We start from the raw sequence: 22,462 nt of genomic DNA on the forward strand, positions 1-22,462 counted from the left end.
ATTACTGAAAAAATATTACACCAGGGTTTTCGATATCACAAACTAGTCAAAACATTTACTAAATTTTATCATCGGTATAAGGACATCATTCGTAAATATAGCTCAACATGCAGACTTCTTATACGTTCAGGTATTTCACATCCAATATTTTATGGAAATATTCTTTATAAAGCACAAAAATGTCAGAATTCACCTCAGAAGCTAACAAAACTTTAAAAAGACTTATTAAGAAGGGATATAGTTACGATACTGTTGTCAGGTCATTAAAGATTGCATATTTTGGCGTTAATATTGATTCACTTATAGGGTCTTTGCATCGGATCTAAACACATTTACTATTAATAAACCAGTTGTTGGCATGACACGGGTTAAGTTCTTCTCATATATGTTATGATGGTATGAATATAAACCCCTCACGGGGAGGATTGTGCCTGATATTCATATGATGAAGACATAATTTTTCAATCAGTTTAATTGAAGTCCGGAGCTGGCATGTCAGTTAACTGCTAGTAGTCTGATGTTATTTATGTATTATTGTCATTTTGTTTATTTTCTTTGGTTACATCTTCTGACATCAGATTCGGTCTTCTCTTGAACTAAATTTCAATGTGCGTATTGTTACGCGTTTACTTTTCTGCATTGGCTAGAGGTACATGGAGAGGGTTGAGATCTCACAAACATGTTTAACCCCGCCGCATTTTTGCGCCTGTCCCAAGTCAGGAGCCTCTGGCCTTTGTTAGTCTTGTATTATTTTAACTTTTAGTTTCTTGTGTATAATTTGGAGTTTAGTATGGTGTTCATTATCACTGAACTAGTATATATTTGTTTAGGGGCCAGCTGAAGGACGCCTCCGTGTGCGAGAATTTCTCGTTGCATTGAAGACCTGTTTGTGACCTTCTGCTGTTGTCTGCTCTATGGTCGGGTTGTTGTCTCTTTGGCACATTCCCCATTTCCATTCTCAATTTTATGTTATAAAATTTTGAATGTGTTTGATTTAGACTCTTTATAATATAATATTCATATTACAATACAGGATTTTGATATGAGTGGACACAATTAAAGGATTCAGCCAGTAACGTTTTTGTTGTATTTGGAAAGTTAACCATCTTATTAAGCTTCAACATTTCGTATTTTCATCTGTTTATGATCTATAAAAGAGGTTTGTCATTTTTTTGCAATTTTCATCTCCTACATTTCCGTTTGTAACGTGCACGTGTCCGCCAATTTCGAAAACGTCATTTCCTGTTGGTATGAACATCCGGTTGTAAATATAAACACTCCCTACATCTTCAGTGAGACCATGCATCTTTTTATAGAAATTAGAAAAAACACCATCAAACTTTAAGGTTTACATTAGCTTGGGATACTTTTTATGTCTCAATTTATCCTTTAATGCTAACATCCATTTGTATAAAGTATTAATTTGCAGTTAAACCTATTTTAGCCGAAGGTTATGATATAACAAAAAGTTTCTTACTATAATACTTTCGAAGCACAACTATATGATACATGTACAAAGATGATACATTTCCATAACAAGTGATATGATCCTTACATACAGCTGCTTCAATTTACATCATGTGGGCTCTGATATTGTATTCTAAAAGCGAATTTGCGTTTGGTGTACTTTAACTTTTATTTATCATATGCTTGGAAAATTTTACACAATTATTTCTAGTCTTGATTGCAATTAATGAAATATTTTATTTACAAATACAAGAACAACTATAAAAAATCGTATATGAGTTTATCTTGTGCATGTCAAGTTAGATGACATTTTTTTCTTTTTTTTCAGATGATATTTGTACACTTTTACAAAATTAGTTAATTTGGTATATAAAAACACTTAATGACTGTGATGTTCAGTATAATAAAACACCTAATGACTGGTTAATTGTGCGGGTAATAGCAAGTTTGTTGTCCCTTTGCATATCAACTATTGCTATCGGCTTTGCCTCGAGTAATAGTTGGTAACTCAGGGACATTACCCTCACACCCACTCAAAAGGTATATAATAATCATCGTCTGATAAAAATGTAACAACCTTTGTACCTTTAGAGTCTCGCACCCACGAGAGCAATGCACGGGATTTAGTTTTTCTTGGAAACTTTGGAGGTGTATTTTAAACTGCCAATGTAATGATAGAAATAAAACACTTGTTGACTTTAAGTTACATAAATATCACCAATCTTTCTATAAAAAAAACCCGTTTCGAACATCAATCTATGACTTTCAAGAGGGAGTTGACAGCCTAAATATTGGAATTGTATACTATTATTGAAGCTTAGACGATTCTATTTACACAAATTATAGGTACTGGACATTACTAATGTGACGGATAATTTCTTAATTGAATTTATGACATCGTCCCTTGACAAATTAAGTCTTTCAAACAGGAAGTAGTGTAGTGGAGTAATTATTGTTTACATTCATTCATAATCAATTGTAACATTTGAGAACATTTACGAACAATATAAATTTACCATGTAAACATTTGATTAGAGGTCGAATAGCAAAACGTTTAATTCTGTAATCGGTCATATTAGTATTAACTAAACATATACTACAGCCGACTGTGCGAGGGCTTTGTAGACAGTCAAGGTCGTTAAAAAAAATTAGTAACATAGCATACTATATTTGTACTGGATACACATCTGTTCTTCTGTTTAAATCTATAAGAAACTGTCGAGGAAGCAGCTAGAACATACTGATTTTAGGGAGCTACCATTTGATTTTTATGGGGGGGGGGGCTAGGATGAAAAATTTTGTCCTGCTTTTTTTTTAGTTGTAATCTCTGTCCTGCCTTTTTATTTTTTACTCTATTCGGTCCTGCCTTTTTTTTACTAGTTTATCCTGACTTTTTTTACACAAATTGTCATCCTGCCTTTTTTTTTAACAAATTTCTCATCCTGCCCTTTTTTTTAACTCAAAACTCCTGTCCTGCCTATTTTTTTCAAATTTCATCCTAGCCCCCCCCCATAAAAATCAAATGGTAGCTCCCTTAAGGTCTTTGATTTGACCCAACTTGCACTTTTCGCGACCACGCTACCATGAGGCTACCAAAACTGTTTATATGTGATATAGCAATTTGCAAATAATTATCTGATGTTCAGTGGTTGCCGTCTGTTTATGTGGTTCATAAGTGTTTCTCGTTTCTTAGATTATACCGTTGGTTTTCCCGTTTGAATGGTTTTACTTTACAGTAATTTTTTGGGGCCCTTTATAGCTTTGCAATTGGTGTGATCCAAGGCTCTGCGTTGAAGACCGTACCTATAATGCTTTACTATTATAAATTGTTATTTGGATGGAGAGTTGTCTCATTTGCATTCATGCCACATCTTCCTATATCTATATAATGACGATTAGCATTAAAATTTACATGGAACTTTTCTTAATTACTTTTAAACAAGTCTTGGGTCTCCTTCCATTAATAATGAAATGTCGTAAAAGTACAAATAGCAAATGCAAAACATAGGTTTAATTTGACACATTCGTAGATCGAATCCAACATTACCCACACTAAAGCCGAGCAGAATACCACGAGTCTGTGTCCAAATTAATGGAATTAGTCACAGTTATATTAAAGTATTGATGCAAATATTTTCACTCTTCAGGGTTACTTTGTAGAAGTGACGATGTACGTATAAATATAGCAATTGTACAAAAATATGAAACTATTTGTAGTATTCAAATAATCTATCATAATCATTTGGCAATTAATGCAATTAGTGTCTCTTCCATGCCGGTTTTGAACATAAAAAAACTAAATATTAAATAAACAACTCTTCTTATGCTCAGGTTGGTTGTCATATTGTGCAACACAGTTATTAATATAAAAAACCCAAAGAACTTCTTTTGTCATACAAAACACTGTCAAGCATCCAAACATGCTATAACTCCACACTGATCTGTGTCCACACTTGTTGTAGAAATCAAATAATCTTTGAAAAAATAAATTTTGATTAAATTTCACCGAACATGTCTTTCTCACATTCGTCGATAATTAATGCATTACGTATAAAATATAGATAAAATACTAGTGTATTGAAAAAGAATATCTCCTATTTCAAAAGACTGTTGATGATTTATGATTGTTGAGTTTATTTTGATTTAAAAAAAATCTACGATATGCAAGGCTGATGCCAAGGTTATGATTAGAGAGGGTTAATGAACTTAAAAAAGAAGATGCAAAAAAATTGATCTAGTTTGAAACTGTCTAACTCATTTTCATCTTTGATGTTGTAACATTTACCTGACCCAAATTCAAAATGTATGTCAGAACGTTGTGTCTTTAAGATTGATGAGAAGGAAACAAATGTGTTTTTTCATTATTTATATCAAAAGTAGTTGATAATATAGTGCTAGTCTAATATCATGAATTTGAAATTTCCTTAATTTTACATTGATTACAACGGACAATATTAGGGTTTGAACTGTATTTTTCCATCAGGAAAGTTCCAACCTCCCCCCTTTTTAAACTAAACGTCATACTTCGTAAATGAAACCACTATACCCCGAACACAAAACAAGACCATTACCGGGTTGTGATGTGCGTGTCTAAATGCAGATGATTGAGGAAACATGCATGTGTTTTAAATTATTATAAACGAAGATGATTCCAAAGGACTGTTCAATTGGAAATAAATAAATAAAAGGTATTTTCATTGAAGCAATTTAAAAGTTTTTTGAATTTGCAGTTGAATTGACGGACGGAATGACGCGAGTGTTCTATTTGTTACTAAAACCGATTTTGACGTTTGGTGCGCATGTTCACGAGAAAGTGTAAAACTATATTTTGTAATGTTTGCAACATTTTCTTGCAGTTAAGTCGCGGTTCCGGGGGGGGGGGGGGGGAATTGGGCGCTTGCTAACATGTATATGTGCGCCTGTACTAGATCAGGAGCCTGTAATTGAATGGTTGTTATTTGTTTGTTTATTTTGTTTTGTTCAGCTCGTTTGTTGTTCTGTTCCACCGCTTCATGTCATAGGTTAGGAGAGGGTTGGTGGTCCTCTTATTTGTTTAACACCGTCACATTCTGTATTTGCCTGTCTCAAGTCCAGAACCTGTAAATGAGTAATTTTCGTTTGTTGCTGTGTTACATATTTGTTTTTCGTTCATTATTTTATAAATAAATTGGGCTTTTAGTTTTCTCGTTTGAATTGTTTTACATTTGTCATTTTGGGATCTTTATAATTTACTATATGTGCGGTATGGGCTACGTTCATTGTTCAGAGTCGTACTGCGATCTATAGTTATAAATTGTTGTGTAACACTATGCAGTGATCGAAAGAAGTTTAATAGTGCGACAGTTGTGTCATTTTTGTCTCCTATGAAGAGCTGGAATAATTGGCAATCATACCACATCTTCTTTATTTATATTTTAAATTATTCAACTAAAATCAAAATCATTGTCTTTGAAATTGATTAAGAATTTTACAAATTATCGTCGTTTGAATTATTGATTACGAAAATGTATTAATAATCGACCGATTTGCACGACGTACAGTGTTTACGAACAAATGTCATGCGCTAAGCCAAACAATATCGCCTTCGTATGTACTCATAAAACTTGCATTTTAACTAGTTTACTATAAAGGAATAGACTTCGATAATTGTCAACGAACAGCAATTTCATTGTCGTTCTTCCTCCCGAAGAACAAGGAACTAGAGTAAAAATCTAAGACACGGCCTTGTTACCTATATTTATTGACCAATAGACATAAAGCTAGTTCTTAGTTGAACGATTTCAAATGGCTATCAAGATAGACGCTGAACCTTTTATACTAAATGTGTAGTGTTGCTTCCTTCTCTCTAGACATCCGTTTTATACTGATCACTCGAGTATGTTATGTGTATACTATAATAGTATGTACTTGTAACCTACATTTATGGACATACAAACAGACGCTATACTTATTGGTTGACTAATTTCAGTTGACTGTCAAGATAAATTATCGTAATAAAACGTTGGAGCTAAAGTTATATCGTAAATATGTAGTGATGCCTTGCTTCCCTGTTTCTAGACATCCGCCTTATACTATTCACTTGAGTAAGTTGTGTGTAAAGTAAGTACCTGTAACCTGTATTTATGGACAAGCAGACAGAAGCTACTTTTTGTTGCATTGGTTGACCAATTTCAAATGACAAATTATACTACTAGCAATAAAACGTTGAACCATAAGTTTTATAGTAAACATGTACATGTAGTGATGCGTCGCTTCCTTGTTTCTAGACATATGTCTGATTACTTGTAAGTTATACATATAGTAAGTACGGTGATCTCCAGTTGTTAACCTATCATGTCGTTTGGCGAAGAGTTGTACATGTCTTATTGACAATCATGCCACATCTTCTTATTCTAATAGTGAATGAAAAACGATCTATTATACGCAATACAGCTTCTCAACAAAAGAGGGGAAGATACGAAAAACCAAAAAGACAGCTAAAATTTGAGTAAAACGACTCTCTACCTCCATCCCCACAAAACTCACTCAAAAACCATACAGAACGGGGGTGAACTTATGTGTTTTTGTAGGGTCGCCAGTTCCCGGTCGGGTTCACTAGTGACATCTGCATACAGATTTAATATGGTTAACATCTGAATATGTAACAAGAACAAATTCAATATTTAACTAGACTAAGTTCTCTGAACAAATGCTTCGATTCAGAGAGAACTCAAAAATGCACACGTAAACCTTTAGTTAAATATTTAATTGTTTTATACTTGTATAAAATAAAATAAGCATTAGTGATAAACTATATAAAATGTGACTTATATGTGAGAAGTTATATAACACACACTTACAATCAGCATGGAATATTGTTTTTACAAAGTGGAGAGTAATAAAAGAAACAAAAAGGTACATCGCTCAAATATAAACCGTGTTAAAAATAAATTGATCTTGAAAGTTTATAGTCATAACTTATTATCTATAATAGCTACAATATCATAATTCAAAACGACATCTAAAAGTTTTGTGAGAAAAAAAATTGACAGTTCATTTTTTTGAAATGGCATTTTACAAATTAACAGCTTGATGATTGATGCGTTTGATTGGTTGATGGATACTCTATTTATTACGTCATTATGCTTATATCATTGAAAAATCTTTTCTTATATGTATACGTAATTGTTCCATGTCTAATAAATGTCAAACAGCTGATACTATTTCGTTGACGTGAAAAAATCATCGAAAAATTCTGACAGCAACGTCTAGATTAACAGCCTGAGCTGAATGGTTCTTATGCACTGAGAGAAAAATTATCAGCTCTTTGATCAGAAGCCAATTAATCATTTGTTGTCCGAATTACTCTCTCTCTCGTTTTACCTATCGGAGAAGGAACAATTATATAATTTTAAGTATTTTTGAAATATCTGGTCTAAAGACATGTTTGCGTCTTGGCGATATGTTACTCCTGGTTCTCCCTCCCTCCCCTCTCTCATTGTCCGTTTCTTTATCTCTAATTGTGTGTCTGTCTTTGTCTCTGTCTATCTGTCTCCTTGTCTGTATCTCTCTGTCTCTGTCTGTCTGTCTATCTGTCTCCTTGTCTGTATCTCTCTGTCTCTGTCTGTCTGTCAGTCTGTCTGTCAATCTGTCTCAGTCTATTTGTCAGTTTGTCAGTCGCTGTCTTGTCTTGTTGCTACAGTATATGCTTTACATTTTTCTTTTAAGTTATACATACAATATGTTTAAACATACCATTGATACATTAATCGATAATAAAGATTGCTTCCAATTGTTTCTATTGTATAGAATTTACAAACATGTTTATGTCGAGTACAGACGAAGCTGTCCTTTTCAATAAGGGGCGTAAAGGGGGTATCTGCACGAAAGAACGCGAAATAAAATTTTCTTTTCACGATGAAAGAACAATTAAAATTTCTTGCACGTTGATCTTTTTACCGATTTCACGAACACGGTGAATAATGAACCTTTTTCACTGCTGCACGTGGAATAAAAATGGCAAAACACATTGCACGACAATAACCCTTTACCACCTTCTTCAATGTGACGTTAGAGATGCAAATTTTTTGAATGACAAAAGTCAACTCAAATTTATGCAAATTTGAGAATAATAACCATGTACAAAATATTTAGATTTACCCTCTTTAAGTGCATATCTGATGTCTTCATCACAAAATAGTTTGCAGTTTAAAGTAGACAAAAAAAATGTGTGTTTTTTTTTTTTCTTCATTTTCCTATGATCATCAACGATGCGCAAGTCGTTGTACTCAATCTAAAAATAAACCGAAAGTGATTATGGCAATAGTGAAATATACGTTTTTTGAATCTTAATTAAAAATAATAATTGTTCTGCATCCGTCTATTGCCATACATTAATTTTACGCAAATTACAATTAATGCTAATGCTTTCTTTCATGTACACGATGTATTTGTCTTAGTTCATTTTTTCTGTCATTTTTCAATATGACGCAAAATTTATAACAAAATTTTGTCACATTGGAAAGTAATAAAATTGATGTTAAAAAAATTGTCTCCTTGTATTCATTGTGTTTTCCTTTATGTTCAGTGGGAAATATTTCATGGATATTCATTGCAAAACATAAAATTGAAACACGTGTATCAGTTGTTATATGTTAATCTGTACTATGAATTCGGATATAATTCTCTTTTTTCAAATATGGAGACGTCAGAGTTCTTGTAAGCTCTTTAATTGATAGCGTACAAAGTTAGGAAAAAAAGAACGATTTAGTTGAAAGAAACGTTTTTTAATATGAGATAATGGGGGCTAACAAAGTGGGGATGTGGGCAAAACAGTAAAAAAAAGTTGGTGGTTGGCCATGGACAATTTTTAGAAAAAGGCGGGATTCTAGAAATGTCAACCCCGTCTCATTATTAAGATTGCGCACAACACTACAGGTTTACTAACCTTGTAAAAATCTGCTGGACGTTTTAATCACGTGAAGGGAATATTCAGCTTATCAATGACAAAAAGTCGTTTTTATAAAAAAAAAAAAAAAAATAAAATTGCCTAACAGTTTTTGTTGTCTTCAAATTAGTGAATTCACAATAAACTTCTTCAAAACTACTTAAACAGTATTTTCGACATCGGCTGCCAAATGATGTCAGTGTTGAGGACGACAGTAATCGAATAGTCCTTTCCTTTTCCGTAATTTAATTTTAGAATATGATATAAACATAAAAGTTGACAAAACCGGTCGTTGACTTTGGTACATGCATTTTGACTATGATAGTGTACTTAGTATGTTGCTGTGCTCGAGTTCTGATATGACTTTTATATCAGAGTTATTATATCTTTTTTCATGTTGATTAACTGATATTTAACTGGGTAATCATTGAGAGCTTCGCTTCGGAGTTATATGCTTATTATTTCGACAATCCGACCTTATTTTTTTCAGCATTCATTTTGTTTATTGCTGAGGGATTTATGTTAAGAAACGACGCTGACTTCTAAGTCTAATTATATAACAAGACACACGTTATGGTAGTCCTTTGAGGGAGGATTGATTTTTATAATCTAATTAGTTACCTTTAATAAGAGGTTATTAACATTGTAAATCGTAATCCCAAGACAATAACTTCCGCCATTTCATATTGCACGAGCTATTTTTGAGAGGATGCACGTGCACTTGATCATTTTCTAGTTCTTCAAAGTAACACCTATTCCCTCTCGTGCAAATATGACGTCATTATCACTTGGTATAGTGACTTCAGAATCAGAAGTTTATCTTACAAAGTTATATAACATCAAAAACTTAACAATGCTCTTACACTTGACCGTATGCACATAAGATTAACATGTACTTTGATAGGTAAACAATTACTCAAATCGCAATTGTTGTAAACATTCCAAAGTGTAAATTATTTCACTAGTAGTGATAATGTATGCTTAAGAGATGCGATATCAATACACTGCGTGTTGAAAATACCACCAGTTTAAAATCTGAATATCAAATCTGTAATACCAGACAAAAGAAACACGACCAGACAGCTGGCAAAAGAACACTAAGCATACAAAGCTAAGAAAAAAGATTCCATCCATTCTCTCCCTAACAAAATCCCAGCCCGACAGCAGTGATTATTTAGGCATTATACTATTTCCGTTATATATAACTCCGTTTGGTGAACCAACGCCTGTGAATCGTTTTGGTAGAGTTCCTGAAATAGAAACCTTGTTATGCCGGGTTGTCAAATTATGCAAATGAAAACAACATTTAAGGCGAAACATGTTTAGTTTAAACATATTTTATTTGCAAATGTAGCAAAAGGGATTGGACACAAGTTATAACAACATTAGAGACGTCCTCTCCCAAACATGTAGACCTTAGATAAGAAAATTGCAGACCATTTGAAGTGATGATGTCAATTTTGCGAATTATTCTGTTGTTGACTTTTATGATAGCCAGATATCTTGTCATTCATACGGACCACCAAACTCCCCGGCAGTTCCAGTTCCGATCCACATACGGGCCCGAATACTACTCTACACTAATGGAGTAAGGGAAAACAGTTCCGGAACGGAAACGATCACTGTCCGGAGTTTGATGGAGTAAGGGAAAACAGTTCCGGAACGGAAACGATCACTGTCCGGAGTTTGACGGACCACTGACAAAAGAATGTCTTTGAAATCTCGGACTACTTCGGTTATGATTTTATGCAATCACCTGGGACTTGAGGACAACTGACAATTCGCTCTCGTTAGTAAAACCAACAGCTTCTTGATTGTAGTAACCATTAGGGAGCTACCATTTGATTTTTATGGGGGGGCTAGGATGAAAATTTTTGTCCTGCTTTTTTTTTAGTTGTAATCTCTGTCCTGCCTTTTTATTTTTTACTCTATTCGGTCCTGCCTTTTTTTTACTAGTTAATCCTGACTTTTTTTACACAAAATGTCATCCTGCCTTTTTTTTTTACCAAGTTGCTCATCCTACCTTTTTTTTTACTCAAAACTCCTGTCCTGCCTATTTTTTTCAAATTTCATCCTAGCCCCCCCCCATAAAAATCAAATGGTAGCTCCCTTATGATTTTATGCAATCACCTGGGACTTGAGGACAACTGACAATTCGCTCTCGTTAGTAAAACCGACAGCTTCTTAATTGTAGTAACCATTTGAAAGTCAACAATACTAGTATAATGAATTCATGTATTTGTTGTCTTAAGCTTGTATAACCTGTTTGCATAGAGGTTATATATATCTGAATAATTAGGATTTTGTGAAAAGAAATATTAATACTATGGAACATTTCATTTTTACAAGTTGATTAGTTTAGTTTTGCTCAAACGGCGTATGGTTGCCTACAATTGCTTACATGGTAATGTAAAAATGGAAAATGGCCATTGTTATATCATAGTTCGTTTCTGTGTGTGTAACATTTTTACGTTGTGTTTCCGTTGTGTCGTTTGTTTTCTCTTATATTTTAGTGTGAATTCACATTACTATAAGAAGACGTGTCACGGTACGTTTCTATCCCAAATTCATGTATTTTGTTTTGATGTTATATTTGTTATTCTCATCGGATTTTGTATAATGCTTAGTCTGTTTCTGTGTGTGTTACATTTTAATGTTGTGTCGTTGTTCTCCTCTTATATTTAACGACGTTTCCCTCAGTTTTGGTTTGTTACCCCGATTTTGTTTTTTGTCCATAGATTTACGAGTTTTGAACAGCGGTATACTACTGTTGCCTTTATTTACATCCATTTCACTTGATCTTTAGTGGATACAATGTACATGTATTTGTCTAATCAAGTAAAATAGAAGAGAATGATTATAAAAATCCTGTATACTTATTTCAATCTAATGTACATCTCAGGGAAGAAAACAATTGATGGCTCTTTGAACTAATATTTGTACTAAAATAGGAAATTTCCTAAGTCTATAAAATATACTGCACCAAAAGATCCAACAACATTAATTTCAAAACAATTATATAATTTAGTCTTTTAGAAATAATTATAATAAGGGGTAGTTAGTACGTCTCTGTTTAAGTTCAATAATTGAAAATCTTCTTTGAAGAAAAATTAATTGTTTAGATATTTGTGAATGTCACACCAAATGACATTATATATACCAATTGGTTTCTCACATTTCATTTTACATGGTACTTTAACGGTTACATCTCTGTTTTGCATAAAAAAAACCGTCTGCCTTTAACTTTATCTTACCGTAAAATTGCAAACTTAAATCAATATTAACTTCAGGTTCAAAGAGACAGTTGTAAAACTTTATCTACAATTATCGAAAACAATGTAATTAGCCAATTTGTAGCAATACTACTATTCGATTTAATCATTGTTAATGAATTAAACTGGTTCCTTAAGAAAACAGCAGAAAACGCAAAAACGTAACAAATCATGGCATCGGAAGTTGTTTGTCATTTTACAGCTTTTAATTATTTCAGGTAATACACAGTGTTGTTCGAAGACTCAATATCTGGTCACCAAATCATAGTTAGGTTGAAATGTGAACTTTTTTTAATACGATCATAAGTGTTAGTCTTCAAATTAAACCTTGTTTAAACCTGATGATTTAGTTTTCTGGTGGAAAGAACCTGCAATGCCAGTTTGGAGAGCTTAGTAAGCCAATGTTCACATACATATGTGCCGATTAAGAGTTTTAAAGTCTTCCAATGAGCCATAACACACGGTACAGCTCCTAGAAAAAGGCGAAACAGCAATCGTACAAACAATATTTGACACTGTGTTGATATTTTATCACCTAAAGCTGTGCCCTCTTCTTTGATTAGATCTATTATTATGTATAATGTATTTGCCACTGGACATAAAGCAATCCACAATCAATTTATGTATATATTGGTTAATTTTGGATCGGTTTACAGCTTATATCGTTTTCTAATGATAATATATATATAATATAATGCCTTAATAATAATAATCAGGAGTCCTCGATTAGAAAATAAATCGTGAACAAAAATAATTTGATTAACATGATTAAAGATCCTAATTGTCAAAGTGTTAAGACGATTTGTTCCCTGCATGTCTCGAGCATTGTTTTACGATACATTTATAATGATATTAAAGTGTGAAATTGTTTTAAAAATTTCAGATAAAATCACACATATGTGTGAAAACTTGCTATAATATTGTTTTACAAGACATTTAATGTCTATGTATCTTTATAAATGTCATAATTTCATCAAATACGCAAGCCTTTTCCTTAATGCATCAGTCTCGACGTGTCCTCGTAAGACTAGTCAATGGCGATGGAATAAAAAAAACAACGAAGTTGAAGAAATTTGAAAACCCAAAATTCTCATGAACAGGTAGGTCAAATATGGCTAAGACGATCGATTTAATTGGTAGCAAAATCTTTGTATTTTGAATAAAATAAACGTTTTCCGCAAAATTTCTGAAACAAAAACAAAATTCAGAAAAGTTACATAGTTAAATATTAAAAACAATTGACTACTATTTTCTGTCTTTTCGGGTTTTATGAACAAATAGACTCTTTTCTACTTCACATAACGTAAGTTCAAGAATGTCAATGGAACAAAAAGGGGTCACTTCATATATATGTACCAAGAACATATGTTTGATTGATTATTGGTTGCTTAGCGTCCAGTGGCAAATACTTCATGCATGTTTAGGTCGATCAAGCTGATTCGTAGATGAGAAGTAATAAATGAATACATGTTTAGCTACCATTTACCAAGAACATATGATGAATGATAGTTATAAATGTATTCAGTTCATTTATTTGCTGAATAATAATAAGTTCAGATGGTGAATCTTTAGACAATTGAGAATGTAAACGGGGAATACTAGTATATATCAAAGAGACTACAAACCGACCAAAGCGCAGATAACAGGCAAAGGAAACCAATCGGTAATAAAAGCAGTGAGAAAATCCTGCCGCGGGATGTGCCTCAGCTTCTGTAGCCTCTATATGAAAATGTGTACAGTAAAATGGACGTCTTTATATATGGTATTTCTATAGTAAAGAGAAGTAGAGGAATAATTACAATTTAGAAATCAAATCTGAAAATACGTAGATGCCTAACTATTGCGAAGTAGAGACATTTTTTTGGAGATTTCATGCTTTTTACCAAAGACAGAATGAGATTTTTCTTTGACCCGAATGAACGAGAGAGTAATGATCCATTAGCAGCAAGACCATTTTTTTTGGAACTGAAAAATATTGACGATGTGTTTTTCTTTTTCGGTAAAAAAAACAACTTTAAGAAGTCTGAATCTTGAAAAATGCCAATATTGTCGCCTATGGGACAAACATTTTATTTTGCATTCTTATGCTGTCTCATGATTGCACTGTTATATTACTAATTTGCTTCGTTCATTGAACCTATAGTACTTAATAAGTGATTCTTCCTGTTTTGTCGACTTATCCGTGTATATTTATATATCAACTTTTAAAAATTTTCCTCACGATCGTTGTTGTATCATATAGGATTTGTCAACGTTTATATCTTATAACATATATTTCAATGCTTTAACTGTCAAAAAATAAATTGATTTAAATGAAAATATTTCATTGAGGAATGTCGTATAGCACTCCTGTATCATGTTTATCAATATAATCATTAGTTTCAATGTATTTCCACTATTTTCACACTGTTTTCCTACATAGAAATCCATATCGTAGTATTGGGAAAACACGGTGTTCTCGAGTGCCAATCTACAAGTTTTCGCTTTCTTTTAAACTATGGAATATTTGTCTTAGATGTTTTTAGTGTCAATCAAATTTTACATAGAATTTCAATATTAAATCAATTTAGAATTTTTAATCCTAGTTGATAAAGTACTTGGTTTGACAGTGACACACAGACAGATTATTAATTTTTTATTAATCTGAATCTTTAGGAAGCTTGATCTAAGGTGATGGGTCGTTCCAAAACTTTTGAAATATTCCCTTGTTAGTAATTAGAATAAATTACTAAGAACTACTCTTTAATTTGTAGAACTATATCTGCATAAATCGTCAAATGTATAGAATTTTGTAATATCGATAAAATTTCACTTCACGAATGTGAGAAGCAACAAATTGTCTTGACACGACTAAAGATCTGAAGTGCATGCCCAGTACGCCCATTTAAATGTAAGGGGAATTTGGTGGGAGTTTAATCGTATTTAATGTATAAATTCACGCTTATTCTATTCTAAATGAAACGTTTTGAATTTTCTTTATGATGGACAAAAGTACCGGATAATTGGGAAGGATAGTACTACATTCGTAACTGGTAATTATATTTCTATCTTTATTTCTTCGCATTATTCGTTATGTTGGGTACACTCCACCAAACTGGGAACTATTCCCAAATTGAGTAACAAACCCTCATTTGAGTAATTATTTGATCCACCATTTTCTATATTTGAAAATGTTTATACCAAGTCAGGAATATGACAGTTGTTGTCCATTTGTTTGATGTGTTTAATCATTTGATTTTGCCATTTAATTATGGACTTTCCGTTTTGAATTTTTCTCGGAGTTCAATATTTTTGTGATTTAACTTTTTGATAGTGCTGAAATAAAAAAATGTCTTTACTCAGTATTTTTACATAAAATGGCATGTATTCATAAAAAAAAATTGGCACAAATTTATAGAAAATGGGCCCAATTCTTCCAATGAACCATCTTTTAATTTTTTGTTTTCCAAAAGACAAATAGCCCTAATGAGTAGTTTCAAGCCTTTGAAAACTTCACTATTTCAAGGTTTCTAAATTTTGAAAAACTCGAAATAAAAGAAGAATGGTTTTTTAGAAGAATTGGTTTAATTTTCTTTATGTTTGCCATTGTCACCAAAAAGACTTAGTAAAGAAAATTTTGTTTTTAACACAATCAAATGATTATTCAAATGAGAGATTGTTACTTAATTTGGGAATGGTTCTCCGTTTGGTGGGTTGGCTCCAAACTATTTTTGTTAAGGGGCCAACTGAAGCACGCCTCCGGTTTTTGGGAGTTTCTCGCTGCATTGAAGACTCATTATTGGAATTCGGCTGTTGTCTGTGTTTTGGTCGGGTTGTTGTCTCTTCGACATATTCCCCATGTCTATTCTCAATTTATTTTTTCTTGTTATACATTGTAAGGATTGGTATATTTATACATGTTTTACGAGGTCTTATGTTTCTCTAGTTGTATGCAGGAATGGCGCAAGCCCTAATGTTTATATATATTCTATAAGTGTATCTTAATGATACATACATCCTTCTTCTACTGAATAAAATGCAATTAGAACATTTCGCGAATTTGATGGATGCTAAAGAAACTTGTACAATTCAACAACATTTATTAATCATTCTGTGAATAACTAATTTACATTGTGGTTATTATAAATATGAATATTAATTTAACTGTTTTACGTAACACGAAAAATATATCAAATGGTATCAATGAAAAGGTGTTGTACAAATCGAGCAGTGCTCCACAGCTGGTGCTTCACAGCTGGAGGTTATTTTATGATGCATAAATACCCAGCTTCGGTAACTTCCATTGCTTTTTAATGGCGTTTGATTCAGTCACTTTTTATGGACTTTTCCATTAATGCGTTCGTTTTTTTTTTTTGTTTTACTTTTTTTTTGCATTAAAATATATATATATATATATGTAAGGTGTGGTTTATTATTAGTATTACTTCCAGGATTGGTTTAATAAAATCAGCATAGATTGATAAGAGTATTTTTTCATCATACTGATGAAGGATATCTGTTATCCGAAATATATATAGATACTTGAATTTATATCCTTTTTTTAAATTTTGGTGTTGTTTCTAACACTTTTTCTACGTATATTTGATTAATTTATAGGGAAAAGTATCGCTTTTCTTGACAATCCAACGCCCCATCGTGAGATATTATATTTTTAAATAAACATATCCAATAAAAAAAACATCACGTACATGTGATGAGAAAAGACTTGTACATATTTTTCTGTATTGTATAAACTTTATTGTGATAAACCGCTGTAATATATATACAAAGGTATCGTACTGTTTCACAGAAGAAGAAACATTAACAATAAATCAAAGGTGCACATGTATGTGCGTTTCGTAATTTGTACTTTATTTGGCCTTTTTTAATTAATTTTTATTCGAGCTTCACTGATGAGTCTTTTGTAGACGAACAACGCTTCTGGCGCAAATACAAAATTTCAAACCTGGTATCTATGATGAGTTAATTTCCGTATTCTTTTTTTCTTTTTATTTCTTTTTTCTCGATTCTATATATTTTAGCACCCCATTTTCTCTTTTACATTTTTTTGGTTATTCTTCACAATACGTTATCTTACTTTCCTTTTTTGATTGCGCACTTTGTTTTCTTTTGATGCCGTCTGACATGTCAATGGCATCGGGACTGAGTAAGACAGTAAGTAAGTAGGTATACTTATAAGTATTTCGAACTTATATGCCTATTATTCTCTTTTCTGTAAACCCCAATATACATGTATAGATAGACCCCGTGTATACGTACGTGTGGGCTAAGACACTTGTTGGAACGGCTGTAGGATAATAGAGAAAACTCCGAATAACTACAATCCTCTTCCCTTTCATGAATGTGACCTACCGAATTAGACTACTTACCGGATTTGCTTTAACATGAGCAACACGATCGGTGCCACATGTGGAGCAGGATCTGCTTACAATTCCGGAGCACCTGAGATCAACCCCAAGTTTTTTTGTGGGGTTCGTGTTGCTTATTCTTTAGTTTTATATGTTGTGTCATGCGTTTTATTGCTTGTCTTTTTCATTTTAGCCATGGCGTTGTCAGTTTATTTTCTATTTATGAGTTTGACTGTCCCTCTGGTATCTTTCGGCCCTCTCTTCTCTTTTAAGATAAAAAAAAAATAAGTTACTATATCGTATAACTAGTTATAAAAAGCAAGGCGTACATAAACCATATACCGTCTAAAATATAAAATCTTTATTTTTTTTTAAACAAAGTGTAATCCCACTGCATTTATCTTTGAATACAGATGCATTACAGTGATTAACTTAAAAAATACGGTTGAGTGAATTATTCACATAGAGATGGATGAACATAAAAAAGACATGAAAGTTATACAGTCGGAAGAAAAATAATTCCGGAAATTTACTTAATATATCACTTTGCTTGTCATTCAAATGGTTATATTAATATTGTAACTCTTTCATCTTAACACGTCACTTTATCGAATATTACAGTCAAGAAATGTACGGGAGACTTCCTTCTGTACAGAAGTTTATATCTTCGTTAAGCGTGAGAGGTTTATTGTTGTCAAGGAGAAAACGAATTCATGCACAAACGTATTTGATACAGCGTTAAAAAGTAGAATATCATATCGAGAAATGGATAAAACTCAATTTAAAAAAAGATGGCAGTCACACACTTCCGGTTTATTTTCCATTGCAATAAAATAGTTCATTCAACTTTTACGATTATTGTTCTGAAGTATAAAAACTACCTCATGCACAAACTTATTTGATACAGCGCAATCTTTGAAATTACAGATGACAGTCACATACTTCCGGTTTATGTTCCAGTGCAATAAAATAGTATCGGCAACACACCGCTGAGATCATTCTACTTTTACAATTATTGTTCTGGAGGATAAAAACTACTTCATGCTCAAACGTATTTGATACAGTGCTAATAAATACATGTAGAATATCATATCGAGATAGCCAAAAAAGGCAATCTTTGAAATTTAAGATGGCAGTCACACACTTCCGGTTTATTTTCCATTGCAAAAAATAGTATCAGCAACGCGCCATGGCGCTTGTTCAAATTTAAACAATTGAAGATGTAAACGTAATAAAATTATACCATCAATACATACGCATAAGTTGATTTGCGCAACTTTATACCAAGAGGACAAATTTATTGGAAAAATAAATAATCTAAACAGGTCAAGACCTTTGCCAATCAATGAAGATGTTCTATATAATGTCATCGGTTCAGAGACTCTGTATGCAATTAACAACCGCCTTCTGATTAGTCAGTAGTGTATGAGGAATTTCTTTACAATTTGACCAAAATGTTTTTTAAAGAAAAATAATTAATTTGTATCTCGTATTTTTTGTTTTCTCTTTAGCTTTACTTGATGTCTAACTTGGTTTGCCACAACTTTACAAAAAACTCACTAAACGTAAAATATTAACCACGTGTAACTAATTCTATTTAAAAAGTATAAACAGCAGAGAATACTTATGCAGGCCGGAAATAGTAATTATTTTTTTTTGTTAATCAAATATCATCGCGATTCTTATCTTAAAAGAAAACATCAATCTTTCTCGATTTCTTATTGACAGTTTTAAAATGGTAAATTAATTGAGTTTCAAAACATCGAGGCCGATTTACTATCATTTTTCACTTACGCCTAATGGATGCTATATCTAGTTTTTGATTTTGAAAAAAGTGTAATCCTTACGTTTACATTAAAATTATATTTTTTTCTGATACATTGTAGAAATCACGAAAGACTTTTTGCACGCATCAATCAACCAATTTGAGATGTTTGCTACTAAAAATATAGATAGGAATGATAGTTTCGCGCCTTATTTTTTTTAAATTAGCTATTAAAAACTTAAGTAGGAATAGATTGTCTCTAGATTTTTCTTATAAGATACATGTACATCTAACAATGGAAAATTTTATCTTTCAAACATACGAAAAAAGGAGTTATACGATTTTCAAAAAATACTTTTTATATTAAACGAAACCAATATACGAACAAAAAAATATGTTTTTTTTTAAGGCACAACATAAAACCAGAGGATTCCGATAATCTAAAACAAAGTGAAAAACAACATACTGCTTAACCTCTTATCCAGAAGGGGGCAGTTTCGGGAGTTTGAACACCCCTTTTTGTGACGATGAATGTATTTGAATCAGGACATATGGTTGGACCAATCTTCTATCCTGTTTGTAACCACCACCCCCCTTTGAAAATTGCTGGATCCGCCCCTGTAACATATGGTTTTATTTTCTTTCGTTCTTAATTTTTCTATTCTCCCTAAATTCATACGTAGAAAATTTCAGTCTGATAAAAATAATAACTTAAAAGTATGATTCTTATTTTTATTTCTATAGTGTTGAAATGACATTTGTAGTAGAGAATGCATTTTACTATTTATAGGGTATGCATTTTCCTATTCATATTATGGATATTCTATTCATGTTATGGATCTTCTATTTATAGTATGCATTTTCTATTTATAGTATGAATTTTCTTTTATAGTATGAATTTTCTATTTATAGAGTATGAATGCACCTATTGAAGGAATTTTCGTCACTGTGTCCGTATTATTATTGACAGGAATGGTCACATGTCGACCGAGACGACGATTTTGTGAGTAAGTATGAACTTAATACGATAAGTAAATTCTAATATTTTTAAGAATTACTTGTCCTCATTTGGAACATGTTCATTTTCCACGGCTAGAAAATTTCAGCATAGCGTGAACTACTGGATCTTGTATAGTATACATATTTTTTTGCATGTATTTGAAATTGCGACAAAAAACCTTCCGGAGCACCTGAGATCACCCCAGTTTTGGTTGGGTTCGTTTTGGCTTGCTAAGTCTTAAGTCTTCTATGTTTTGTCTTGTGTACCATTATTTGTCTGTTTGTCTATGTCTTTGTCTTTTGTTTTAGCCATGGCGTTGTCAGTTTATTTTCGATGCAGGGGTTTGCCTACCCTTGTGGTATCTTTTGCCCCTCTTTTATACTTGTATATTATTCGATTTCGATAGTTCATTTTTCTAGCTGCTCATATACTAAACCCAGGAAATGAACTGAAATGAGTTGACTGATTAAATTTCTAAAGAAGGTATTTCAGTACGTGTAGACAAAATTATTTAGTTTTGCTGTTACATCTCAAATGCCTTATACATAATTAAGATCTAATGAACGAAAGACTCTTAAATTATCAGCTATTATTGTACGTTTACTGTTTTCCTAAATGAATTAAATCTAGACTAAACAAAAGATATCTGCTGCTCAAATAAGATTATATATTTTCATACATGGAAAACATTATCACTTTTATACAACTTTTGTTTGGATTATTAGCTAGATAAATACTGACTACTCGAATGCTATTTATAAATATATTACTATTAACTTACATTTTAACCATCCAAAGAAAGTATTGGAAAAAGTGAAAAAAACGATGGATCTTGTATCTGCAATCATTGAAATGTTTATTTCACTTTAGATAATAATGGTTAGTTTAAAGTTTTGAGCAGACGAGATCAAAAGTGCAACAGCTCCTTCAAAGAAAGTTTTTTGTATGCTTACAATAACGTTATTTTTGTTTATGTTTGTTTATAACCAGAATACAGTTTCGTTACTACGATAAATTTTATCATCGAAACAATTATATGTAAAACACCGCGTTTAAAAACCCCATTGAAAGTTCATTATCTGAAAACAACCAGATACTCGTGTGTGGTTTTTGTGTCAGTCGTTCTATAGTTAAAATTTAACAAGCATTTATTGTATATTTATTATATATAACGGTTAAATAAAATTAATGTTTAGCATTGAAAATAAACAGAAACTCTTCATCTCGAAAGGTTTAAACTTAAAGATCAATGCGGTTCTATTTCATTTAAAGTTCAATAAACTGAACCAAGAATTTCCAATGGTATAATCAAACTTTGATAAAAATAAATTAACAGATTAAAAAAACAAAACAAAAACAAATTAAGCACACATTCCACTTGTTGTAGCAAGTTTATTAAGGTCATTGACCCATAGAATCACAGACGACAAACCAAACAACAATCAATCGATCAAGTCGCTGTGTGCTTAAAACATAAATCAACCGTGTATCTTATTGTCATATTATAGAGAGCATTGAGCAAAATTTTGTCAGGCGTTACACGACAAATACAACACGAACTGCCAAAGCAATGAAATAGATACCACATCTGTTTGATAATAAATATTTTCAATCATTGAAAACTGGTCATAACAACGTGACCTTAACCATTTTTGATTTTATCATGCATACATTGACTGTTAGGATTCATATCAATTTTTCAATTAATTTTCAAATTAAGCAGAAAATCAATTATTCTGGTTATTTTAACAAATTGTTTAGACCATTTTATCCAGTATAGGTTACGACAAAATGCATATAATAATCATCAAAGTGTCAAAGTTTTGAATAAGTCGTAATTCTAGCTGGCATTAGAAATTGTACGCGTTGATATTGGTTAATCAAACAATTCTAGTAAGCACAAATTATAAAGATAGTTGTTAAGTATATTAACAGTTAAGCTGTATCAGGGGACATTCGTCTTCTTCATGGATATTAGTTTTATTTATTGATGATATTTTGACTTAAAAATTGTAATGTAATATTTGTAATTTGTTTTTGTAAATATCTGCTATAAATCGTCCCTCTGTTTGAATCATTTCAGATTTAGGATTAAGAATTCGTTTTTTTTTATGATTAATTAAAAAAATAAATATAAAACCTCTCTAATGAAAATTACTCTTTATTAATCTCGTGGGTCCGATG

At 32.0% G+C, this 22,462-nt stretch overlaps 1 protein-coding gene across 2 annotated transcripts in view; it reads left to right on the plus strand.

The window, feature by feature from the left end:
• LOC143083647 (uncharacterized) overlaps positions 1-22,462 on the plus strand; it is a 45,472-nt gene that overhangs the window by 18,650 nt on the left and 4,360 nt on the right. For both annotated transcript variants that reach the window (XM_076259933.1, XM_076259931.1), the window contains exon 2: positions 20,191-20,285. In XM_076259933.1, coding sequence (XP_076116048.1) covers positions 20,194-20,285 — 92 coding nt within the window. In that variant the 5' untranslated portion in view covers positions 20,191-20,193. The remainder of the gene's footprint in view (positions 1-20,190; positions 20,286-22,462) is intronic.

The sequence above is a fragment of the Mytilus galloprovincialis genome, chromosome 7, assembly GCF_965363235.1.
Source record: "Mytilus galloprovincialis chromosome 7, xbMytGall1.hap1.1, whole genome shotgun sequence".
Classification (NCBI taxonomy): Eukaryota; Metazoa; Mollusca; class Bivalvia; order Mytilida; family Mytilidae; genus Mytilus; species Mytilus galloprovincialis.